This window comes from Ranitomeya variabilis, chromosome 5 (genome assembly GCF_051348905.1).
Source record: "Ranitomeya variabilis isolate aRanVar5 chromosome 5, aRanVar5.hap1, whole genome shotgun sequence".
Lineage (NCBI taxonomy): Eukaryota > Metazoa > Chordata > Amphibia > Anura > Dendrobatidae > Ranitomeya > Ranitomeya variabilis.
Window position 1 is genome coordinate 126,212,239 of NC_135236.1, and position 24,962 is coordinate 126,237,200.

Below are 24,962 nucleotides of genomic sequence, written 5' to 3' on the forward strand. Positions count from 1 at the left end.
GACTGGAGTGCACGCTGCAAGTATTTCTATGCAGCTGAACGATCCGGTCCCGAGTGCCGGCGGCAGTGCCGGGTACTGAGGTGCGAGACTCGTGCGAGTTTCTCGCAAGTGTGACCCCGGCCTAAGGCAGATTTTGTATGAGTATGTGTCTTTATTTAACTCACTATGTACCATTTTTTAAGTTTATTACTAAACATCGGCCTTGGTATTTATCTATACATATAGCTATCTATAGATGGATCTATCTATAGATAGATAGTTAGATAGATCTATACATAGATATGGGTAGATATGGGATAGATAGATCTATAGATAGATTATATAGATAGATCTATAGATAGATATGGGATAGATGTATACATAGATTATCTATCTATCCCTTATCTATCGAACTATCTATCTATCCATCCCATATCTATCTATCTATAGATCTATCTACCTATCTGTGTGTGTAAACATTATTCTTCAATGGAGTACGTAAATGAAAAGGTTGGACAAGAAATTACATCACAATTCTTTTTTTTGTTAAATAATAGATCTTTATTTAGAATACAAAAACGCATACAAATCCGCATGAAAATCCGCATCAAATCAGAGCGGATTTTTACCTGCGTTTTCTGCCAAGAGATGCAGAATTTGCGCAGAAGATTTCACAGGCAAATCTGCAACGTGTGTACATACCCTTAAAGTTCTGTAAAAAAAATATTTGCCACTGATTTTCTCCAGAATCATAACTGGGCACCTACCCCCATTGTTCAGGAGATAAAAGGTCAGATGTACTCTATATGCACCGGTATTACATATGTCTGCCGATCCCTGCAAAGAGTGTAGTGGTGGAGCGATGAATTTGACCAAGTGTGACTTAAGACAAATTGCACCTGGGAAAGCACCTATTGCGAGTAACCAAACTAAGTTATCTAACATATGACCCATGTAAAAATGTACCGTCACCCCATCAATAGCTGGTCGTGTTACTTTGAGATTCAATTTTGATTAAGTTAGGCTAATAAGTCGTCACTTCATGGGAAATGTGGGTATTGGGAAAAAAAATGGTGTTAAAAAGAACGAAGAGAAACCCAAAGTTCAAAGAAGTCAGGGGATAAGGACAAGAAAGTTCCTAAATAACAAAATATCCTTAGGTCTAAAGGGGATATCCAGTTAAAACAATTTTCATACTGCCTCTCTGAGGATTGAGGGGTCTTTGCCCCGGATTTTCAAGTCTGGGTCAGAGTGGAGAGCAGTGAGGTTCATTCCCATGAGTATTAGCTGTGTTTTTCATACTGCATATTTTTATTAGGCAAAAAATGTGGCACCGTACAGTACCAGAAAAGTGAATGGGATTTAAAGAAATCTCATGCCCAATGTGCATTTTATTTTATTATATTTTTACATATTGCGTAAACTGACATGTAGACTGTAATGAAATTAAGAAAATCCGTACATTAAAAAATATATATTTTGTAGCGGAAATGCAATACATACGTATGTAACTGCCATTTTATCAATACAGTTTTTTCAAAGCTAAGTAGCAGAAAGCAGCCAAAACAAAAGAGGTGACACATCAAAAGGACATAAAAACTGCAGCTGGAAAAATAACAAAACCTTCACATAAAAAAAGCAATGCAAAAAAAATCGGTAACCTAATTGGTGCAAAAATGCCGCAGAAAATCGGCAGCATCAAAAATGTACTAAATACTCATCATGGGAACTTAGCCTAAGGCCATGTTCACACACGCAGTATTTGGTCAGTATTTTACCTCAGTAGCCATAACCAGGAGTGGGTGATAAATACAGAAGTGGTGACGTGTTTCTATTATACTTTTCTTCTGATTGTTCCACTCCTGGTTTTGGCTTATAGATACTGGGGAAAGAAACTGACCAAATACTGAATGCGTGATCATGGCTTAAAACAGTGTCTCGCGCACCAGAAGACCTTTCATGGCCTGCTCTATGGAGACAACCCATTCATTGGAATTGGAATGGTGTGTTATGTTTAGTTTCTCCTGCGGAGGCGCTGCAGGGAAATTGGATACTTATGGCAGATTTAGACAAGTCAACAATCAGTGAGTGGACAATCACAAGAGCGCATGTTCCCAATTATCTACCAGTGTAAACATGCCCCTAACATTACAGACAAAGAAGGAGTCCCTGGTTCCAGGACTCCCGATAAGTCGTGACATTTCCAGTATGGTATCTTTTGCTTACTGCACATTTTGCTTCTGCATATTGTACTACATTCTATAAGTACATTGTGGATATTTGTATACATTGAGGAGTAGATAACGGGATATTATTACCTATTTTTAAATAATTATTTGCATTTTGACATTGATAGTTCAGTAAAATCGAGAGATCCCATATTTTGGACAGTTAGGGGTGGACCCTAGTCTCATAATAGACTGCATCTGTGTCTTTGTATTATGGCCACGTTTGGCCTTTTAAATGTTTTAAATCTTTGTTTGTGGTTTATCACATGTGATTATGTTAAATAAATATTTTTTTCTGGTGATCACCTTGGTATACATATTTTTTTTCCATGCAATGTGTATAAGTTTTGGTATGTTATGGTAGATCCCTACATATAGGGGAGTTGTGTCCTCCACCAAACTTAACTTAGACCCTGAGCAATGGCACAAAGAAATAGAGGTCAGTTTTTATTCCACTGGAAGAACAGCGAGTAACAAGTAGCTTGAGAGGTTTACCGTGACGTCACATCATATACTCCATCAGCATCTTCAGATCTTCGCTGACATCAGGAGCATCAATTAAGCCTAAACTACAAGCCCTCTATATTAAAGAATATCAGCCAATAATGTGAAGAAATAAATACTGTATATCTAAACCCTACAGAACAGAAACACAAGACTGCAAGAAAACAGATCTAAAAGCAAACTAAATTCATTTGTACAATCTACGCACAAGCAGCGCTTTTCATTTACCCCATGATACCTTTATATAAAGTGTTATGTCTGCAGTATATGAACACAATTTACTGCACCGCCGTTCCTGTTGAATATTTTATCACTGGAATTAATAGACCGTGAAACCTTAAATTGAAGCTGAAGTAGATACAAGTGGCTGATAGGGATTTCGGTGAGACTGTTCGGGGTGTTGGTATTTTTGCTTCTGCACATATGATCTTCCGTCTGTGGGTCTATTCCAATTTCCAAGACATAAATAGCATGCTTGGTTAAAGTAAAGCGGTGACCATGTTGTGATCCTCGTCAGAGTTGTAGTCATCTGAATCTTCCCTAAAGAATATATCAAAATAATTCCTGGCTAACGCTAAGACCCCGAATCATAAAGACCAGTGATTTTCACACTGGTATTGATGAGGGTGTGTATTAGAGTCATAGAATCATAGAATGGTAGAGTTGGAAGGGACCTCCTGGGTCATCTGGTCCAACCCCTGCTCAATGCAGGATTCACTAAATCATCCCAGACAGATGTCTTTCCAACCTCTGTTTGAAGACTTCCATGGAAGGAGAACTCACCACCTCTGGTGGCAGCCTGTTCCACTCATTGATCACCCTCACTGTCAAAAAGTTTTTTTCTAATATCTAATCTGTGTCTTCTCCCATTCAGTTTCATCCCATTGCTACTAGTCTTTCCTTGTGCAACTGAAAATAAAGATGATCCTTCTACAATGTGACAGCCCTTGTGATATTTGTAGACAGCTATTAAGTCTCCTCTCAGTCTTCTTTTTTGCAAGCTAAACATTCCCAAATCCTGTAACCGTTCCTCATAGGACATGGTTTGCAGACCGATCACCATTCTGGTCGCTCTTCTCTGAACTTGCTCCAGTTTGTTGATCTCTTTTTTTAAAATGTGGTGCCAAAAACTGGACACAGTATTCCAGATGAGGTCTGACCAAAGAGGAGTAGAGGGCAATAATGACTTTGCGTGATCTACACTGTGTGCTTCTGTTAATACATCCCAGAATTGTATTTGCCTTTTTTGCTGCTGCATCACACTGTTGACTCATGTTCAGTCTGTGATCTATTAGTATACCCAAGTCTTTTTTCCATGTACATAGATAAGGACACCGCGCTAACTAAATGAGACAGTACAACTGTATAAAATGAACGTCTGGCTAGACAAAATGTGTACCAAACTGGTGTTCCAGGCGCGCGCGGCGTACATTCACCAGGGAGGACGCTCCCCACACTTTCAGGTGTTTGTGCCGCCCGGCGCTGCTGTTTTGGACACTTCACCGTCAGACACCTGAACCGCTGGTGGCTCTGTTCTAATATCTAAGAGAACGCTGACAGCCCTTGCTGAATAACCGCCAGCATTTTACACAGCAACAACACCATCATCCAGTAAGTGTGCATTCCTCTATTATACACACACTTTCATGGTTTATTGTGCCCTCACCAGGCACTTACATTGGTTTTGTCTGTGGTATTATTGCTTTGATTATTGTCCACTGCAGTGTGGACATAAGTTTCATTTTCATTTCCAGTGTGCCGCACGTCTTTTTCAGTTTGGTACACATTTTGTCTAGCCAGACGTTCATTTTATACAGTTGTACTGTCTCATTTAGTTAGCGCGGTGTCCTTATCTATGTATTTTGTTCCCTTTTTCATGACAGAGCCAGCACAGTAGCTGTCTAGGCACCTGCAGCTTTTTAGTTTATCTTTTTGGGAGCGCCGGTGTGTTTATCCTTTTTTGTTGCTAAAATTTCTTTTTTCCATGTGCTGTTGCCTAGCCCTATTCCTCCCATTCTGTATATGCTTTTTTTCATTTTTATTGCACAGATGCATACTTTGCATTTTTCCTTGTAAAAAACCATTCTGTTAGTTGCTGCCCACTGCTCCAGTTTATTTATATCTTTTTGAATCCTCTCTATCTCTTCTCTACTGTTAGCTATCCCTCCTAGCTTTGTGTCATCAGCAAATTTAATCAGTGTACCCTCAATTTCTTCATCTAAATCATTGATAAAGATGTTGAACAATACAGGGCCCAGGACAGAACCCTGTGGTACCTCACTTGAGACATTCTTGAGTCAAATGCTCCCGATTCCCCGGTACATGAAACTGGCATGTAAACACCAAAAGTCGCTATTTCTTTGCGTAACTCCAAATTGCACAAAATCTTAGCGACTTTTCAAAGCTTTTTACACAAGTTTTCTGCTGTAAAAGCTTTGATGAGTCCGGGTCAATTTGTATATATACACAGCATCTTTTAGACGTCATCATACCCACTTAGTTTTTGCTGTAGGAAGACACTTCAGGAAAACACTGGCGGTGCTTTACCTAGACATCTTTTTTTTTTTCCCCCAGAAGAACGGACAAGTCACTCCTTTCAGCCGCTATACAGCTTTCGATGCCTGAAGCGGTTAAATAGGTGACAAAAGATGAAGCTGTGCACAGTTTTTATTTATTTTTTTACTGCTTTTCAGGAGGAACCCACCTGGAAAAGCCGCTGTGTACACATTCCCTAAGAATCCCTGACCACAGGACTGGTATATTTCTGATGAAGACAAAAAAGCACCTTCCCAGTTGCGGCAACAATGCTTCCTATCATGTGCTGACAATATCAATAAGTGATCAATACCCGCATTCACCCGGAGTGACAGGAATGAAATAAATATTTATACCATATAACCTGTATCAATGCACCACTATTCCTGGCCTGTCAATATCTGATTAACTTGAGGAATGGCTTTTCGTTTTCTATTAATGATTAATAATGAGTTGTAATAACCCTGTAACTGCTGGAAGCCTCGGCATCACAGCACGTTGGGCATAAATCCAGGTCAGATGATGCCTTTTTTTCCTGACCACACCGAGGTTGATCGCTCCCATAGTGTTCTCTTTTATATTAGTAGCAAGATAAGTGTGAGCGGCCCGATTCTATGCAATGAAGAGGTTTCCGCATGGTGGGGTTAGTGGCCAGAGTGAGTAAATGAAGAGTGTGTGATAGATGTGTGTGTGTTTACTAGGTGGGGGTGAATGGAGGACACAGAGGAAGGGCTGCTTAATTGTCTTCTTGACATGTTCAACTATGACGACTTGATTCATGAAATGCCGATGAGTCTTGGAGAGGGTCACGCAGGGAAGACGCTGAGATAATTAAGATTTCAAGCGTCTGAACAAGGAAGGAAAGTGAGCAGCAGTTAGGAAATCAATAAGACCCTTTTATTTGCTGTGACACAGATGTCTTGGCCAATTGATCCTAATAGGTAGGCTTGATAGCATCGGGCAGCTGCCTCCCCAGAGCAGCGAGGGGGAGCCTGCTGCTTATCAAATGCACAAGTCCCACGTGCCTACTACGCGGGCAGTAGACTTGGACCAGTTCTTGCTACACAACACATAAGAAGAGCCAAGTCCTGACTTCAGCAGAGGAGAAAGTAGAAGTGAACATGACGCTGTGAAATAATTCTGATAAATGAGCTGTTAAAGTGGCAGATTATTTCTACCCAGTGAGAATGAGGCGAAACCTCGATGAGGGATTCAGGCTATGTCCTCAAATCGAAGCAATACCATCTATGAACATAGAGCCAATCAGCCAGGTTATATGATGACGCTTATCCTAAATGAAGCGCCCCATTCTACAGAAAACATTAGGGAACGGTTTAAAGGACATGGAACTCTTTAGGGACTATTTTAATTTCTACTTATGTGCATGTATTTAGGGCCAATAATCACTTTTGCCATTGGGGTGCATTAAGAATTTTGCACTGCTTGTGTGTTTGTTTGTTTTTCACATGTTCTTCGCTTCCCTGCACTTTTCTGGCTGTGGAATGAGTTAACTGAGAATGCATCGGTAAGCTGGCTCTGACAGGAGAGTTTGTAATGGTTATCTGATTTTTTTTCTGATTTCCTCTGTGCTGATTTATGACCTCAGACCACATCAAAGCGGAGCTGAACTTTCTGGTCATAATCCCATGAAGTGGAGCTCAGAAAAAGACAGATAAAAGAGTTTCAAACACTTCATCAGAACCACCTTCCCGACGGATTCTCAGTTAACTCACTCAGCAGCCAGCAGAGTTTGTAACTTATCTGTCTTTTTCTGAGCTCCTCTCCAATGAATTATGACCAGATTATTCAGCTTAACTTTGATGTGGTCTGTGATCATAGATTAGCACAGAAGAGCTCAGAAAAAGACAGATAAGAGATACAATCTCTCCCATCAGAACCTGCTTACTGATAGATTCTCAGTTAACTAATTCTGCAGCCAGCAAAAGACAGTGCAACACAGCGGTTATAGAAGGCAAACTTTGCCATTTTTTTTAATGAAACCCAATTGAAAAAAATGATTTATACTCCAAAATTCATGCATATAGCCCATCAAAGATCGGGCGACACCATTCATTCCGTCATGCAATGAAACATGGGAAAAAAATAAAAAATAAATAATGTAATTCCACCAAGGTTTTTTGAGGTTTTGTTTTTACAGCATTCAGTCTTTTGTAAAAATGATTGAGTAATGGAATTGTCCGGATCAGTATGATTTTACTGATATGATTTTCATGCAGATATGATGCCTTCATCGTTTTGAATTCCTTTTTTTCGGGAGCAATTTTGACCAAAACCAATTTTGGCAATTTGATTTGAGGATTATACGTGGGTGGTATTGCAGGGGGCTGATGTGAGCCATTGCATGCGCACACAGGGAACCACACCATTTAATAAATGCTGCTGCCAGAGGCATTTAAACTGTTAAAAGCAGCGACTGAAGCTCAGCTCTGCTTGCTAATGTCAGTCACGGGTGACGGCTATATAATGGTGCCAGCATATACTGTGTGAGAAGAGAGCGCAGCTCCTGAGCCCCGCGTGCACCCCAACAATTATGTACTGCTACGTCATATTCCTCAATGTTGAGAAATACTGGCATACACTAATCCATCATGAAAGTACCCTCAGGGAGGCATCTGACTGGCTACAAATGTATTCTGTAGAAGGATAATGACCCCAAACACACAACCAATGTCACTCAGAACAATTTTCAGAGTAAAGAAGAACAAGGAGTCCTGGGAAGAGATGATACGAATCCCATAGAGCCCTGATCTCATCATCATGTCTGTCTGTAACTACATGAAGAGACAGAAAGATTTGTACAAGCGACATCCACAGATCTGTGGTTAGTTCTCCAAGATGTTTGGAACAACCTCCCTGACAAGTTTTTCCAAAAACTTTGTGCAAGTGTACCTAGAAGAATTGATGCTGTTTTAAAAGCAAAAGGCCGGTCACACTAAATATTGACTGGATACAGATTTCTTTTTGTTCATTCATTTTGAATTTTGAGAATTAAAACCAAAAGAAACCACATTTTTTATAGCATTCTTACTTTACAGCATATTTTTCCACGCTGCCATATAAATATAATATTGCTGATATCAGCGTGCACCTATGGAAGAATTCCAGCTATATCATGCAGTGCTAGGATAAACCTTATAGCAAATACAGTGAGGATTCCTTAACTATGCATCTGATAATCTGAAAAAAATGATAATCTAGAAAATTGTGCAGAAATAAGCAAAGAGCCAATTAATTTAAGTACAAAAAAAACAAACTTCTAGTATCACAGTTTTGGTGGCTCACCCCATCCCCACCCTAAGACAACCCCTTTCTATTGGCCCTATGGGAATATATAGATATCATGGACAGTGAACAGATAACCCCTAGTCTGGCTGGAATAAAGAGCAGCAGAGTATCAATGATTACCCGTCTGTTGCACCCAATCATTGTTGGTATTACATGGTCAACCCGGGAGATTTTCTACAATTAGATATTTCTTATACACATTTGTAAAACCATCTGATAACCCAGACTACATACATCAGGCTCCACTGATCCAGGATTAGAGAAAATGTACTGTACCTGTCCATTGGCCAAAATTTTCTTAAGCTCCGCAGAAGAAGTTTTAAGGCTGTAAGAGAAGACCACACACCTTGTTAGTCACACACTGTATATAAGTGTAACATCATTGCCATGTCTTTAGAATATAGCAATTAAGAAAAAAATGCTTTATAAGAAAAAAAATGAATGTTCACCTAATAAGAAAAATGTAATTTTACTCTACTGATCTGTTTATGTAGTTGAACCAATCTGGACATATAATCCAGATGTTTTATAATCCGCCTCTTGCTTGCAGCATAGGACTACGGTTTAAAAAAACAAAACAAAAAACTTTACGGCGTGGTTTCGCCTGCTATTGCAGATCCTATAGTAGATATCTGTTTCCTAATAATAATGGTGCTGTGAAATATCACATCTGTCACTACCAGTAAGGACAATTCCTGCAGACAGTCACATCCATTAGGGTTCATTTACACTCTAGTGAGCCTCTGTCTGTCCTTGTGGCACCAATACGTTTTTGGCGTATTTAATAGCATAGTAGATACACTATTATATACACTGGTATACAGAGAGCGGAGAGTATATTGCACAGGTTTGGTATTATTTCTCAAAAGTCAAAAGATCCTCTTGACTTATGCCTCAATTTTAGGCTTCAAACATGATCTTAAAGGGAATCTGTTGAACGTCAAGCGCTCGGTGCACCCCTGGTACGGCCAAACATTTTACTACATCTTCCCACCTGCTTCTTTTCACTCCATACCCACACAGCTTCTTTGATTGGCAGCGCTGGCTTCATGGAGCCAAACAAGGGCAGAGATAGATGGGGAACAAGGTGTACTTAAATTTGTGGCCCCGCCATGTACTCGAGCCCCTGTACTTTTTGTTTATTTCAGAGATGGACTGTTGTCAGCATACAACAACTGTACAATCCATGTTGTAAAAACTGTGCTTCCGTAAAGGTCCTTTCTGAACCCCTAAAAAGTTCAGCTTCCTCCAATGTCCTACTAGGTCTCATGGACACGGGTGTACTAATTATAACTTCTGAGCTGTAACACAACACCCATTGCACATTATGGGGCCAGCCTGTACCTTAATATGCCTCTGAACACAAAGTTTTCCCCTTCAAGCTTAATGCAGAATCATACAGAAAAAACGTGTGTTGAATCCTCGGAGATATTTTCCGCTAACCGGCATTGCACTGTACAGACAGGACTGTGGGGTAGGAGTTGGAGTCGTGGAGTCGGAGCCCATTTTGGTGGAGTCGGAGTCAGAGTCGGTGTCATGGAAATTGAGGAGTCTGAGTCGGAGGTTTGGCTTACCGACTCCACATCCCTGTGTACAGAGACACCAGCAGCGGCACGCATTTATGGCAGTAGTCGGCACGCCAACTTTTCGTCATTCTTGGATGCTAATTGCATCTAGATATACTACTAATTGGTTCTAGTTACATTTGGGGGAACAATTACATTGAGAAAGTTAATTGAACAGATTTGTGGAGTAAAGATTAGCTACATGGTGGCCATAGACAACTATGGAGCCATATCTTGATGCGGATCTGTTTTCTCACATAGCCGGGTTCCTTTTTATTATTATTATTATTATTATTATTATTTATTTATATAGCACCATTAATTCCATGGTGCTGTACATGAGAAAGGGGTTACATACAGGGTTATAAATATCATTTACAGTAAACAAGTTTACAGTGACTGACTGGTACAAAGGGGAGAGGACCCTGTCCTTGCGGACTTACATTCTATGGGATAGTGGGGAAGAGACAGAAGGTCAGAGGTGCAGCAGCTCTGGCGATGGAGAGGCGGCTGCTCTGGCGATGGCGAGGCGGCAGAATGGTTATTGCAGGCTGTAGGCTTTCTTGAAGAGATGGGTTTTCAGGTTCCTTCATGTAGAGTGCACACTTGTCCTCATTGTCACGTGTGTAACTTGTATCTGTGCAGGTATGGAATACAGACAATATGGACAGTCCCTTTAAATGTTTTCTATAGTCGGTTGACATAATAGTCATATGACAAATCTCCAGAGCCCTGAGCAGTGAGTAATATAGGGTTAGGACCCTGATGAATGTACACATGTAATAGGTCGTGCTTCAGTCCCCTTATTAGCCATCCGTGGATTACTTCCATTATTTTCCATTCACTGCCTCAGCCGTTAAGTTGCTCCTCGACAGTTTAGAGAAACACATCCAAGTAGCGCTTACTGCCATTTTCCTGAACACAGCCCTGGGGTAATGCTTTTATAGGGGGGCCTGACTGACACCGAACAGCAACGTGCACGCTTTAATGTGCAAGAATGCACTTACCTATTGCTGGGTAAGCTGTCCGACACCGAGGGGCTGCAGTTGCTGGATGATCCTGCTCGGGTGTTCACCTGTAATTAGGGATAATAGAAGGCATCTATGTACTTATCATATTCATGCGCAGAAAAAGATTATTTGGTTCATCTGAGCTACTGGCATGATGGAAACAAACCATGTGCTTGATTTTCATATATTTGACCATATCACTGTAAAATCTACAACGGCTAGGAAAAGCCTTTAAAATTTACACAACACAATAACATCATTCGCAAATTAATGTGATTACTGGCAAGGCTTGCTTACATTAATAAAACAGCACTTTAAAATATTGTTCTCGCCGCCACAATAAGCGCTGGTGATTTCAAAAATGAATCAAACTGTGATTAAAAATATGCAAAGCTTGCAGGGCTCTGCTGGATACCTGAGCGCGCCTGCAACAGAAAACGCAGGAGCGTGGGACACAGTCCCACATAGGTATCGTTTCAGCACACTTTATAGGGATTGTCTGGATTCTCCTGCCGCTGGGAACGGTAAAAAAATAAAATATTTGGCTAATTTCCAAGAAAAAAGGAAAAACAAATGAAAAAGAAAGAAAAAAAATCATCATAGAAATTAAATACAAACCAAAATCATAAATCAGTCACTTATTAAAGCAACATGTATGGCCACATTCTCTATTTATTAAGATAATAGAGATTATTATTGGACTGACGAGGAAATAATGTATCACACATGATAGACAGACAGCCAAAATGAAGGCAGCACACAAAAAAAGAAAAAGTGAAACATAAGTGGACTTTATTAGCCCATGTAGCAAATTTTGGTTCAAGGCATGCACCTTTATCAGGTCTGACAAGACCTAGATCATATTTTATCTGGTTGGTGTGCGGTCTACATTAATTATTGTGAGGCAGTGACTGGTGTCACATGTACGGGTTGCTGTATGTTCCCCCTAGGATGCGCACGTAGGCATATTGAGGCCATGAGAGTGCATTGCAGTCACAGGCGTTGCTGTGATTCCAATGCAAAATAAAAAGTGTTAGTCCTGGACAAGCTATTTGTCCAGGGCAGATTTAAGAAAACCTGCTTGGCTTTTGTATTTTGAAACGAACTACAAAATGATAGTCGTGCAGTTCGTTTCATTCCTGGCCAGATTTTTCATGTGGCTGAAGGCCACAGGTTGCTAGTTAAAAAACCCTGCAGTATAGGGCTTGGGTGTGTCAGAGCCAGAGTCAGTTTGGTGTTTGCTAGAGTGCAGAGCTCCACCTGTGTGAGGCAACACAGGCAAGCTGAGCCAAACAGGCAAGCTGAGCCAAACAGCCAAGGGAGCTGAGGGGTCTGGCACCCACAGCGGTGCAGTCGCCCACGGTAACAGGTCTTGGAAGAGGACTGGTGTGTTTATCGGCTGCGATCCGGAGGATATCGTGTGATGTTTTTGTGAGTTGGACATTAATGATGTGAAGTAAACAAGTAAACACATTAAAGAGACTTTTGTTTAGAGCATTGCTGGGCAACTGCCTCATCACTACCTAAGCGTGCTACCGCTGCACTACATTATACATTATGCTATGTACACACATGTGATGTACTAATAAATATATATATATATATATATATATATATATATATATATATATATATATATATATATATATATATAATGATCAAAATAAATAAACTAATATCCCACGGAGGTCTGGAGTTGGAATGATGCTCAAAATCGAAGTGGAAAATGAAGTTACAGGCTGATCCAACTTCAGTGGAAATGCTTCAAGACAAGGAAATGATGCTCAGTAGTGTGTGTGGCCTCCATGTGCCTGTATGAACTCCCTACAATGCCTGGGCACACTTCTGATGAGGCAGCGGATGGTCTCCTGAGGGATCTCCTTCCAGACTTGGACTAAAGCATCTGCCAAATCCTGGACAGTCTGTGGTGCAACGTGACGTTGGTGGATGGTGCGAGACATGTCCCAGATGTCCCAAATGTGTTCAATCGGATGCAGGTCTGGGGAACGGGCGGGCCAGTCCATAGCTTCAATGCCTTCATCTTGCAGGAACTGCTGACACTTCAGCCACATGAGGTTTGACATTGTCCTGCATTAGGAGGAACCCAGGGCCAACCGCACCAGCATATGGTCTCACAAGGGGTCTGAGGATCTCATCTCGGTACCTAATGGCAGTCAGGCTAACTCTGGTGAGAACATGAAGGGCTGTGCAGCCCTCCAAAGAAATGCCACCCCACACCATTACTGACCCACTGCCAAACCGGTCATGCTGAAGGATGTGGCAGGCAGCAGATCACTCTCCAAAGCGTCTCCAGACTCTGTCACATGTGCTCAGGGGGAACCTTTCATCTGTGAAGAGAACAGGGCGCCAGTGGCGAATTTGCCAATCCTGGTGTTCTGTGGCAAATGCCAAGCGTCCTGCACGGTGTTGGGCTGTGAGGACAACCCCCATCTGTGGACGTCGGGCACTCAGACCAGCCTCATGGACTCGGTTTCTAACCGTTTGTGCAGACACATGCACACTTGTGGCCTGCTGGAGGTCATTTTGCAGGGCTCTGGCAATGCTCCTGCTGTTCTTCCTTGCCCAAAGGCTGAGGTAGCGGTCCTGTTGCTGGGTTGTTGCCCTCCTATGGCCCCCTCCATGTCTCCTGGTGTACTGGCCTGTCTACTGGTAGCGCCTCCAGCCTCTGGACACTATGCTGACAGATACAGCAAACCTTCTTGCCACAGCTCGAATTGATGTGTGTCACACACACAAAAAAAAAAAATGAGGTCAACAATGAGACACTCAGTCTCATATTTTGAATTTTATGGCCTCAGTAGACGATCGGCTTATTTCTCTCCAAAATACTGCCACTGTTCCAGTTCAGGCCTCCGCTCCCCAACCTTCGCCCCGTTTGGCTAGGCCTCCTCGGTATGGGGGGCATCCAAAATTATGCCGCGGATTTCTTAATCAATGTCTACTGCATTTTGAATTATCTCCGCTTCTCTATCCCACCGACCGAGCTAAGGTAGCTTTTGTTGTTTCCCATTTGGAATGCGAGGCTCTGGCGTGGGTCAATCCCCTCTGGGAACGAGACGATCCAAAGGTTACTCAACTCGCCCCTTTTTTGGATACTTTTCGCAAGGTATTTGATGAACCTGGTCGTCTGGTCTCAACCACAGAGTCCCTCTTCAACCTTCACCAGGGTACTCTTCCGTAGCCCAGTATGCCATCCGTTTCCGGACGCTGTCCTCAGATCTAGGTTGGAACAACGAGGCGTTGGTTGGTGCGTTCTGGCGTGGGTTGTCCTCTCGGATCAAGGATGAGTTGGCGGGTTGAGATACTCCCACCCCTCTGGATGATCTAATATCTTTGGCTATACGCATAGATTTGCGTTTTCAAGAGCGCTCTTGCGAGGTCGTCAGAGACAGGAGACCTTCTCGTCTGCCTACTCCTACTTGAGGGTCTTCTTTTTCCTCTTCCGCTCCGGCTGCTTCCACACCGTCGCCTGAACCCATGCAGGTTGATCGCCTCAAGTCTGCCAAGCAACGCCGCAAGGAAAGACTCGCACAGGGTCTTTGTTTTTATTGTGTCAGTACCTCTCATCTTCTACGTTCCTGTCCTCTGAAGCTGGGAAACGCCTCCGCCTAGGGCAGGTAAGAGAGGTCTCCCTAGGTAATGATGAATCCTCTCTTCCTCTGATTCTGTCCGTTTTTTTACATTTGGGTTCCCGTCGTTTTTCTCTTGACGCTTATGTTGATTCTGGAGCTGCAGGAAACTTTGTTCAACTTGAAGTAGTAAACAGACTAGGGATACCTGTTAGACCTTTGGAGACTCCTAGACATATAGCTTCTGTCGATGGTCAGCTTTTGCGGGAGACCATCAACTTGGTTACGGAGGAGGTTGAACTTCAGATTGGAGCTCAACACCGTGAGAAATTGTTTATTTTTGTCTTGCCCTCGTTGTCTCATTCTTTTCTTCTGGGCCTTCCTTGGCTAAGAAATCACGAGCCCACCCTGGACTGGCGTACAGGTGACATTTACGTTGCGGACAGTCTTGTCAGAATAGGTGCCTGCTCACCATCAAGCCTACTGGTGTCTCTCGTTCCACTCCGGAATCTGTGGATCTTCCATCGGCTTATCGCTCTTTTTCGGATGTGTTTAATAAAAAGGAGGCAGAGACCCTACCAGCGCATCGCCCTTACGACTGTCCGATTGATTTGGTTCCTGGTTCTGCTCCCCCTAGAGGTCGTATTTATCCTCTGTCGCCTACTGAGACTCAAGCCATGACCGAGTACATCCAGGAGAATCTGGCCAGATTTTTGTTAAGAAGAAGGATGGTTCCCTTCGTCCATGCATTGACCACCGGGGCCTCAGTTCCATCATGATCAAAAACAAGTACCCACTTCCTTTAATTCCTGAACTTTTTGATCGTTTGCTTGGGGTGCGAATTTTCACCAAACTAGATCTTCGAGGGGCCTATAATTTGGTCTGTATTCGCTCTGTAGACGAGTGGAAGACTGCGTTCAACACCAGGGATGGTCATTACGAATATTTGGTTATGCCCTTCGGCTTATGCAACGCTCCCGCAGTCTTCCAGGAGTTGGTGAATGACGTTTTTCGGGATCTCCTTTACACCTGTGTAGTAGTGTACCTGGACGATATTCTCGTGTTTTCACCAGATCTGTCTGCCCACAGGAGGGATGTTCGGCAAGCACTTCTGCGTCTGAGAGAGAATCGTCTTTATGCAAAACTTGAGAAGCGCGTCTTCGAGCAGCCATCTCTACTGTTCCTGGGTTTCATAATTTCCGATGCCGGTCTGCATATGGATCCAGAAAAGGTTTGCCCTGTGCTAAACTGGTCTCGTCCTCATGGAGTTAAGGCTATTCAGATCTTTCTCGGATTTGCCAACTATTATCGACAGTTTATCCCTCACTTCTCCTCCTTATCGGCTCCCATCCCCTCCATGATTCGTAAGGGTGCCAACCCTCACCTTTGGTCCTCTGAGTCCGAAGAGGCTTTCCAATCTCTCAAGCAAGCCTTTGCCTCCGCGCCAATTCTTCAACGTCCAGTTGCCAGTAAACCCTTCGTCCTTGAAGTTGATGCTTCTGCCGTAGGAGCCGGAGCTGTGCTCTCTCAAAGATCTTCTGGTCACCTTGTGCCTTGTGGTTTTTTTTCCAAGATTTTTTCTCCTCCAGAAAGGAATTATTCCATTGGAGATAAGGAGCTATTGGCCATTAAATTGGCACTGGAGGAGTGGCGATATCTCTTAGAGGGAGCCTTACATCGCTTTGTGATCTACACAGATCACAAGAATCTGGCTTACATTCGTTCAGCGCAAAGACTGAATCCGCGACAGGCCAGGTGGGCCTTGTTCTTCCTCCGGTTCGATTTTGAACTTCGTTTTCTGCCTGGCAATAAAAACTCCAAAGCCGACGCTCTGTCCAGGTTGTTTCTTTTGGAGGATATTGAGGAGAAGCCTGCGCACATCATCGATCTTGCCAGAATCATCACAGTCGCCCCGGTCTCTTTCTCATCTTTGCCTCCAGGTAAAACATTAGTCACCGAGGGGAACAGGAGACGCGTCTTACTTTGGGGTCATGCTTCCAAACTGGCTGGACATGTTGGTTTTAAGAAGACCTTCCGTTTGATTTCTCGTTACTACTGGTGGCCTACCCTGTCTAAAGACGTCCGGAGTTTTGTCTTCCTTGTCCTTCCTGTGCCAGGAATAAGATTCCCAGACAATTGTCTTCCGGACTTCTACACCCTCTGCCGGTGCCTTCTTCTCCATGGCAACATCTATCTATGGATTTCATTACGGACTTGCCTAGTTCCTCTGGTTGCTCCGTTATCTTTGTGGTCACGGATCGCTTTTCTAAAATGGCTCATTTCATCGCTCTCTCTGGTTTACCTTCTGCTCCAGAATTGGCAAAGATTTTTGTTCATCATGTTTTTCGTCTTCATGGTCTTCCTCAACATATTGTCTCTGATCGTGGAGTTCAATTCATCGCCCGATTCTGGAGATCCCTCTGCAAGTCTATGAATATCTCGCTTGACTTCTCCTCGGCCTACCATCCACAATCCAATGGCCAAGTGGAACGTACAAATCAGACCTCGATGACCTATCTCCGTCATTTCACTAATGCCCATCAGAATGACTGGTCGGATTTACTTCCATGGGCCGAATTCTCCTACAATAACCATCCCTGTTGTGAATTCTGCTCTTGGGCTCCCTCCGGTGGTTATAAGTGGTAGCGCTGCTGTCTCTGGATCGCAGCATTCATCAGGTGTGTCCACTTTTTTGCAATTCTGACTGGGCTATTTAGTCTTGCTTGACCCTTTAGTCAGTGCCAGTTGTCCATTGTTCCTGGAGGATTCACATCCCTGCCTGGTCTCTCCTGCTTTGCTGTTCATTTCAACAAAGATAAGTTCTGGCCTTGATTTTTGCAGTCCACATGCTGTGGGCCTTATTGTTCAGTTCTTTTCCATGTTTTTGTCTTGTCCAGCTTGGTCTGTATAAGGATTTGTTTAGCCAAGCTGGTATCTCTGGAGATGCAGATATACCCTCCATATCTTTAGTTAGATGTGGAGATTTTGTATTTTCTGTGGTGGATATTTTCTAGTGATTTAATACTGACCGCATAGTACTCTGTCCTATCCTTTCTATTTAGCTAGAAGTGGCCTCCTTTGCTAAATTCTGATTTCAGTCTGTGTAGGTTTTTTCCCTCTCCTCTCACAGTCAATATTTGTGGGGGGCTGTCTATCCTTTGGGGATTTTCTCTGAGGCAAGATAGTTTTCCCTCTTCTATCTCTAGGGGTAATTAGTCCTCCGGCTGTGTAGAGATGTCTAGGGAGTGATAGGTACATTCCACGGCTACTTCTAGTTGCGGTGTTAAGTTCAGGGTCTGCGGTCAGTACAGGTACCACCTTCTCTAGAGTACGTCTCATGCTGCTCCTAGGCCACCAGATCATAACACATCCCAGCGAATCTTCTAGCAAGTCTCCATTTTTTATCGTCTTTGGTCAACATTCTGGCCTTCCTCTACCGGTTCCTCCTGTCTCTGCTGTACCAGCGGCTGATCTTCTGTCTAGAGAGTTCTCCAGGGTCTGGCAGGAGACTAAGTCCGCTCTAGAGTTAGCTCAATCTAGGATGAAAAGACATGCCGATAAAAGGCGTCTTGATCCTCCCATATTTCATCCTGGGGATAAGGTCTGGGTTTCTTCTAAATTTATTTGCCTTAAAATCCCTTCTCATAAACTGGGTCCCCGTTACATCGGTCCTTTCCAAGTTTTGACTCGCATTAATGATGTTTCTTATAAGCTCAAATTACCTGCTTCTCTTCGTATTTCTAATTCTTTTCATGTGTCTCTTTTCAAACCTGCAGTGTTTAATCAGTTTCATGCTTCTCCTCTTTGTTCTCCTTCGCCTGTTTCTGCTGATGATATCTTTGAAGTTAGGGACATTCTTACCATGAAAAAACGCAGGGGAAAAACTTTGTTTTTGGTTGACTGGAAGGGTTTTGGTCCTGAGGAGAGGTCCTGGGAGCCCCGAGAGAATATTCAGGCTCCTCGAATTTTGTCCAGATTTCTCTCTAGCCTTAGGAAGAGGGGAGGTAAAGATGGGGGTACTGTCACGCCGCCTCCTCTGCCGCCTCCTGCAGCCGCTCATACTTACCTGTTCCCGGAGCGGCTCTCCTGCAGCTTCCTCTCTCCAGTGCTCGCTCCTGACCTCTGCTGGCCGTCGGGCGCGCGCGCACGTCAGGTTCTCTTCTGTGCGCGCGCACCTGTAACCTCTGCTGGCTCCTTCTGTCCGGTCCTCTCTATCGTCCTGGTGGACCCTCTTCACCCGGAAGTAAGGCACTGCATTCCTATTTCTTCCTCTCTGTATCTCACCCCTGTGCCTGATGATCACTTGTGTCTTCCTAGTGCTCCAGGCCGCACGTGTGTTCTGTGCATCTTCTGTTCCCTGATTCTATGTCCTGTTTTCTCTCAGCAGAACCTCTCGGTACTCACAGCCCTGGCAGTTCCTGTGTTCCCGCAGTCCCTGTCACTCTGCAGTTCCTAGTGTCCCTGCAGCCCCCGTCGCTTCTCTGTTACTGTGCTCCCGCTATCCCAGCGCCTCTGCAGCCCCTGTGCCTCTGCAGTCCCAGCCGCTCTATGGTTCCTGTGTCTCCCCTCTGCTCCAGTAGTCCCTGTCTCCCAGCGGTCTCTGTGTTTCTACAGTCCTGAGTCCCTGTGGTACTCCGTCTGTCCTTAGTCTCTTCCATTCCCACCAGTCTTTGTTTCTCGTTTACTCCTCATGGTCCTGACTCTCCGTCCCTTCTTCACTTTTTCCTCCTAGGTCCCTCCGACTTCCGTGGCGATAGTCCCTCGCGGTCCTGCCCCTAACTCTCCCTGTATAGGGGGAGGTCTATCTGGTCAGCTCGCCCATGAGGGGATCGTCGTCACTGTCTAGTGGGTCCACTCTTTCTATCTTGGTAACCTCACAATGTGCCATCCTGGAGGAGCTGCACTACTTGAGCCACATGTGTGGGTTGTAGAGTCTGTCTCATGCTACCACGAGTGTGAAAGCACAACCAACATTCAAAAATGACCAAACCATCAGCCAAAAAGCATTGGTACTGAGATGTGGTCTGTGGTCCCCACCTGCATCTGTTGTCTATTTCATTTGCACAACAGCATGTGAAATGGATTGTCAGTGTTGCTTCTTTAGTGGACAGTTTGATTTCACAGAAGTTTGATGTACTTGGAGTTATATTCTATTGTTTAAGTGTTCCCTTTATTTTTTTGAGCAGTGTGTATATATTAGCGTGTGTGCGTATCTACTATATAGTTGTCTAAGGGTCACTTCCGTCTTTCTGTCTGTCCTTCTGTCTTTCTTTCTGTCACGGATATTCATTGGTCGCGGCCTCTGTCTGTCATGGAATCCAAGTCGCTGATTGGTCTCGCCAGCTGCCTGTCATGGCTGCCGCGACCAATCAGCGACGGCCACAGTCCGATTAGTCCCTCCCTACTCCCCTGCAGTCAGTGCCCGGCGCCCGCTCCATACTCCCCGCAGTCACGGCTCACACAGGGTTAATGCCAGCGGTAACGGACCACATTATGCCGTGGGTAACCCACTCCGTTACCTCCGCTATTAACCCTGTGTGACCAAGTTTTTACTATTGATGCGGTCTATGCAGCGTCAATAGTAAAAACATCTAATGTTAAAAATAATTAAAAAAAATAAAAAATCATTATATACTCACCTTCCGCAGCCTTTCCCGCTCCTCGCGACGCTCCGGTGACCGCTCCATGCAAGCGGCAGGTTCCGGTGCTAAGGATGGTATGCGACAAGGACCTGCCATGACGTCACGGTCATGTGACCGCGACGTCATCACAGGGCCTGCGCACCTGCGCGAGAAGGACCTGCCATGACGTCACGGTCATGTGACCGCGACGTCATCACAGGTCCTGCGCACCTGCGCGAGAAGGACCTGCCATGACGTCACGGTCATGTGACCGCGACGTCATCACACCCTGGGACCGGAAGCTGCTGCCTGCACTCGGAAGGTGAGTATATGTTTATGTTTTATTTTTTAACCTGTGACATACGTGGCTGGGCAATATACTACGTAGCTGGGCAATATACTACGTGACTGGCCAATATACTACGTGGCTGGGCAATATACGTCACTGGGCAATATACTACGTCACTGGGCAATATACTACATAAATGGGCAATATACTACGTGGCTGGGCAATATATTACGTAACTGGGCAATATACTACGTGGCTCTGTGCTGTATACTACGTCGCTGTGCAATATACTACGTGGCTCTGTGCTGTATACTACGTCGCTGTGCAAAATACTACGTGGCTCTGTGCTGTATACTACGTCACTGGGCAATATACTACGTCACTGGGCAATATACTACGTCACTGGGCAATATACTACGTGGCTGGGCAATATACTACGTCACTGGGCAATATACTACGTGGCTGCGCAATATACTACGTGGGCATGCATATTCTAGAATACCCAATGCGTTAGAATCGGGCGACCAACTAGTACTATATATATATATATATATATATATATATATATATATATATATATATATACACACACACACACACACACACACACACACACACACACACACACACACACACACACACACACACACACACACACATATATATATATACACACACACACATACATACATATACACACACACACACACACACACAGTTGTGGCCAAAAGTATTGACACCCCTGCAATTCTGTCAGATAATAACAGAAAAAACACAAAAGAGAATGAAGCAAAAAGCAAAACATTAATCATTTCACACAAAACTCCAAAAGTGGTCCAGACAAAAGTATTGGCACCCTCAGCCTAATACTTGGTTGCACAACCTTTAGCCAAAATAACTGCGACCAACCGCTTCCGGTAACCATCAATGAGTTTCTTACAATGCTCTGCTGGAATTTTAGACCATTCTTCTTTGGCAAACTGCTCCAGGTCCCTGATATATGAAGGGTGCCTTCTCCAAACTGCCATTTTTAGATCTCTCCACAGGTGTTCTATGGGATTCAGGTCTGGACTCATTGCTGGCCACCTTAGAAGTCTCCAGTGCTTTCTCTCAAACCATTTTCTAGTGCTTTTTGAAGTGTGTTTTGGGTCATTGTCCTGCTGGAAGACCCATGACCTCTGAGGGAGACCCAGCTTTCTCACACTGGGCCCTACATTATGCTGCTAAATTTGTTGGTAGTCTTCAGACTTCATAATGCCATGCACACGGTCAATCAGGCCAGTGCCAGAGGCAGCAAAGCAACCCCAAAACATCAGAGAACCTCCGCCATGTTTGACTGTAGGGACCGTGTTCTTTTCTTTGAATGCCTCTTTTCTCCTGTAAACTCTATGCTGATGCCTTTGCCCAAAAAGCTCTACTTTTCTCTCATCTGACCAGAGAACATTCTTCCAAAACGTTTTAGGCTTTTTCAGGTATGTTTTGGCAAACTCCAGCCTGGCTTTTTTATGTCTCGGGGTAAGAAGTGGGGTCTTCCTGGGTCTCCTACCATACAGTCCCTTTTCATTCAGATGCCGACGGATAGTACGGGTTGACACTGTTGTACACTCGGACTGCAGGGCAGCTTGAACTTGTTTGGATGTTAGTCGAGGTTCTTTATCCAACATCCGCACAATCTTGCGCTTAAATCTCTTGTCAATTTTTCTTTTCCGTCCACATCTAGGGAGGTTAGCCACAGTGCCATCATCCATGGGCATTAAACTTCTTGATGACACTGCGCACGGTAGACACAGGAACATTCAGGTCTTTGGAGATGGACTTGTAGCCTTGAGATTGCTCATGCTTCCTCACAATTTGGTTTCTCAAGTCCTCAGACAGTTCTTTGGTCTTCTTTCTTTTCTCCATGCTCAATGTGGTACACACAAGGACACAGGACAGAGGTTGAGTCAACTTTAATCCATGTCACCTGGCTGCAAGTGTGATTTAGTTATTGCCAACACCTGTTAGGTGCCACAGGTAAGTTACAGGTGCTGTTAATTACACAAATTAGAGAAGCATCACATGATTTTTCGAACAGTGCCAATACTTTTTTCCACCCCTTTTTTATGTTTGGTGTGGAATTATATCCAATTTGGCTTTAGGACAATTCTTTTTGTGTTTTTTTCATTTAAGACAAATTAAATGAAGATAATAATACCAAAGAATTTGTGTTTGCAATCATTTTCAGGAAGAAACTGAGTATTATCTGAGAGAATTGCAGGGGTGTCAATACGTTTGGCCACAACTGTGTATATAGATAGATAGATAGATAGATAGATAGATATAGTACAGACCAAAAGTTTGGACACACCTTCTCATTTAAAGATTTTTCTGTATTTTCATGACTATGAAAATTGTACATTCACACTGAAGGCATCAAAACTATGAACTAACACATGTGGAATTATATACTTAACAAAAAAGTGTGAAACAACTGAAAATATATCTTATATTCTAGGTTCTTCATAGTAGCCACCTTTTGCTTTGATGACTGCTTTGCACACTCTTGGCATTCTCTTGATGAGCTTCAAGAGGTAGTCACCGGGAATGGTCTTCCAACAATCTTGAAGGAGTTCCCAGAGATGCTTAGCACTTGTTGGCCCTTTTGCCTTCACTCTGCTGTCCAGCTCACCCCAAACCATCTCGATTGGGTTCAGGTCTGGTGACTGTGGAGGCCAGGTCATCTGGCGTAGCATCCCATCACTCTCCTTCTTGGTCAAATAGCCCTTACTCAGCCTGGAGGTGTGTTTGGGGTCATTGTCCTGTTGAAAAATAAATGATGGTCCAACTAAACGCAAACCGGATGGAATAGCATGCCGCTGCAAGATGCTGTGGTAGCCATGTTGGTTCAGTATGCCTTCAATTTTGAATAAAACCCCCAACAGTGTCACCAGCAAAGCACCCCCACACCATCACACCTCCTCCTCCATGCTTCACGGTGGGAACCAGGCATGTAGAGTCCATTTGTTCACCTTTTCTGCGTTGCACAAAGACACGGTTATTGGAACCAAAGATCTCAAATTTGGACTCATCAGACCAAAGCACAGATTTCCACTGGTCTAATGTCCATTCCTTGTGTTCTTTAGCCCAAACAAGTCTCTTCTGCTTGTTGCCTGTCCTTAGCAGTGGTTTCCTAGCAGCTATTTTACCATGAAGGCCTGTTGCACAAAGTCTCCTCTTAACAGTTGTTGTAGAGATGTGTCTGCTGCTAGAACGCTGTGTGGCATTGACCTGGTCTCTAATCTGAGCTGCTGTTAACCTGCGATTTCTGAGGCTGGTGACTCAGATAAACTTATCCTTAGAAGCAGAGGTGACTCTAGGTCTTCCTTTCCTGGGGCAGTCCTCATGTGAGCAAGTTTCTTTGTAGCGCTTGATGGTTTTTGCCACTGCACTTGGGGACACTTTCAAAGTTTTCCCAATTTTTCGGACTGACTGACCTCCATTTCTTAAAGTAATGATGGCCACTCGTTTTTCTTTACTTAGCGGCTTTTTTCTTGCCATAATACAAATTCTAACAGTCTATTCAGTAGGACTATCAGCTGTGTATCCACCAGACTTCTGCACAACACAACTGATGGTCCCAACCCCATTTATAAGGCAAGAAATCCCACTTATTAAACCTGACAGGGCACACCTGTTAAGTGAAAACCATTCCCGGTGACTACCTCTTGAAGCTCATCAAGAGAATGCCAAGAGTGTGCAAAGCAGTCATCAAAGCAAAAGGTGGCTACTTTGAAGAGCTTAGAATATGACATATTTTCAGCTGATTCACACTTTTTTGTTAAGTATACAATTCCACATGTGTTAATTCATAGTTTTGATGCCTTCAGTGTGAATGTACAATTTTCATAGTCATGAAAATACAGAAAAATCTTTAAATGAGGTGTGTCCAAATTAACACAGCATGACTGTCAACTACATGGTAAAGGTACCTTCACACTGAACGATATCGCTAGCGATCTGTGATGTTGCAGCATCTTGGCTAGCGATATCGTTGAGTTTGACACGCAGCAGCGATCAGGATCCTGCTGTGACATCGTTGGTCGGAGCAGAAAGTCCAGAACTTTATTTCGTCGCTGGACTCCCGCAAACATCGCTGAATCGGTGTGTGTGACGCCGATTCAGCGATGTCTTCACTGGTAACCAGGGTAAACATCGGGTTACTAAGCGCAGGGCCGCGCTTAGTAACCCGATGTTTACCCTGGTTGCCAGTGTAAATGTAAAAAAAACCAAACACTACATACTTACATTCTGGTGTCTGTCCCCCGGCGCTGTGCTTTCCTGCACTGTCAGCGCCGG

At 43.7% G+C, this 24,962-nt stretch overlaps 1 protein-coding gene across 1 annotated transcript in view; it reads right to left on the reverse strand.

Moving 5' to 3' along the window:
• MAP2K5 (mitogen-activated protein kinase kinase 5) overlaps positions 1 to 24,962 on the reverse strand; it is a 166,073-nt gene that overhangs the window by 99,583 nt on the left and 41,528 nt on the right. The window contains exons 6-7 of the mRNA XM_077263250.1: positions 11,125 to 11,192; positions 8,829 to 8,877 (exon numbers count right to left, since the gene is read on the reverse strand). Of these exons, the coding sequence (XP_077119365.1) occupies positions 8,829 to 8,877; positions 11,125 to 11,192 (117 nt within the window). The remainder of the gene's footprint in view (positions 1 to 8,828; positions 8,878 to 11,124; positions 11,193 to 24,962) is intronic.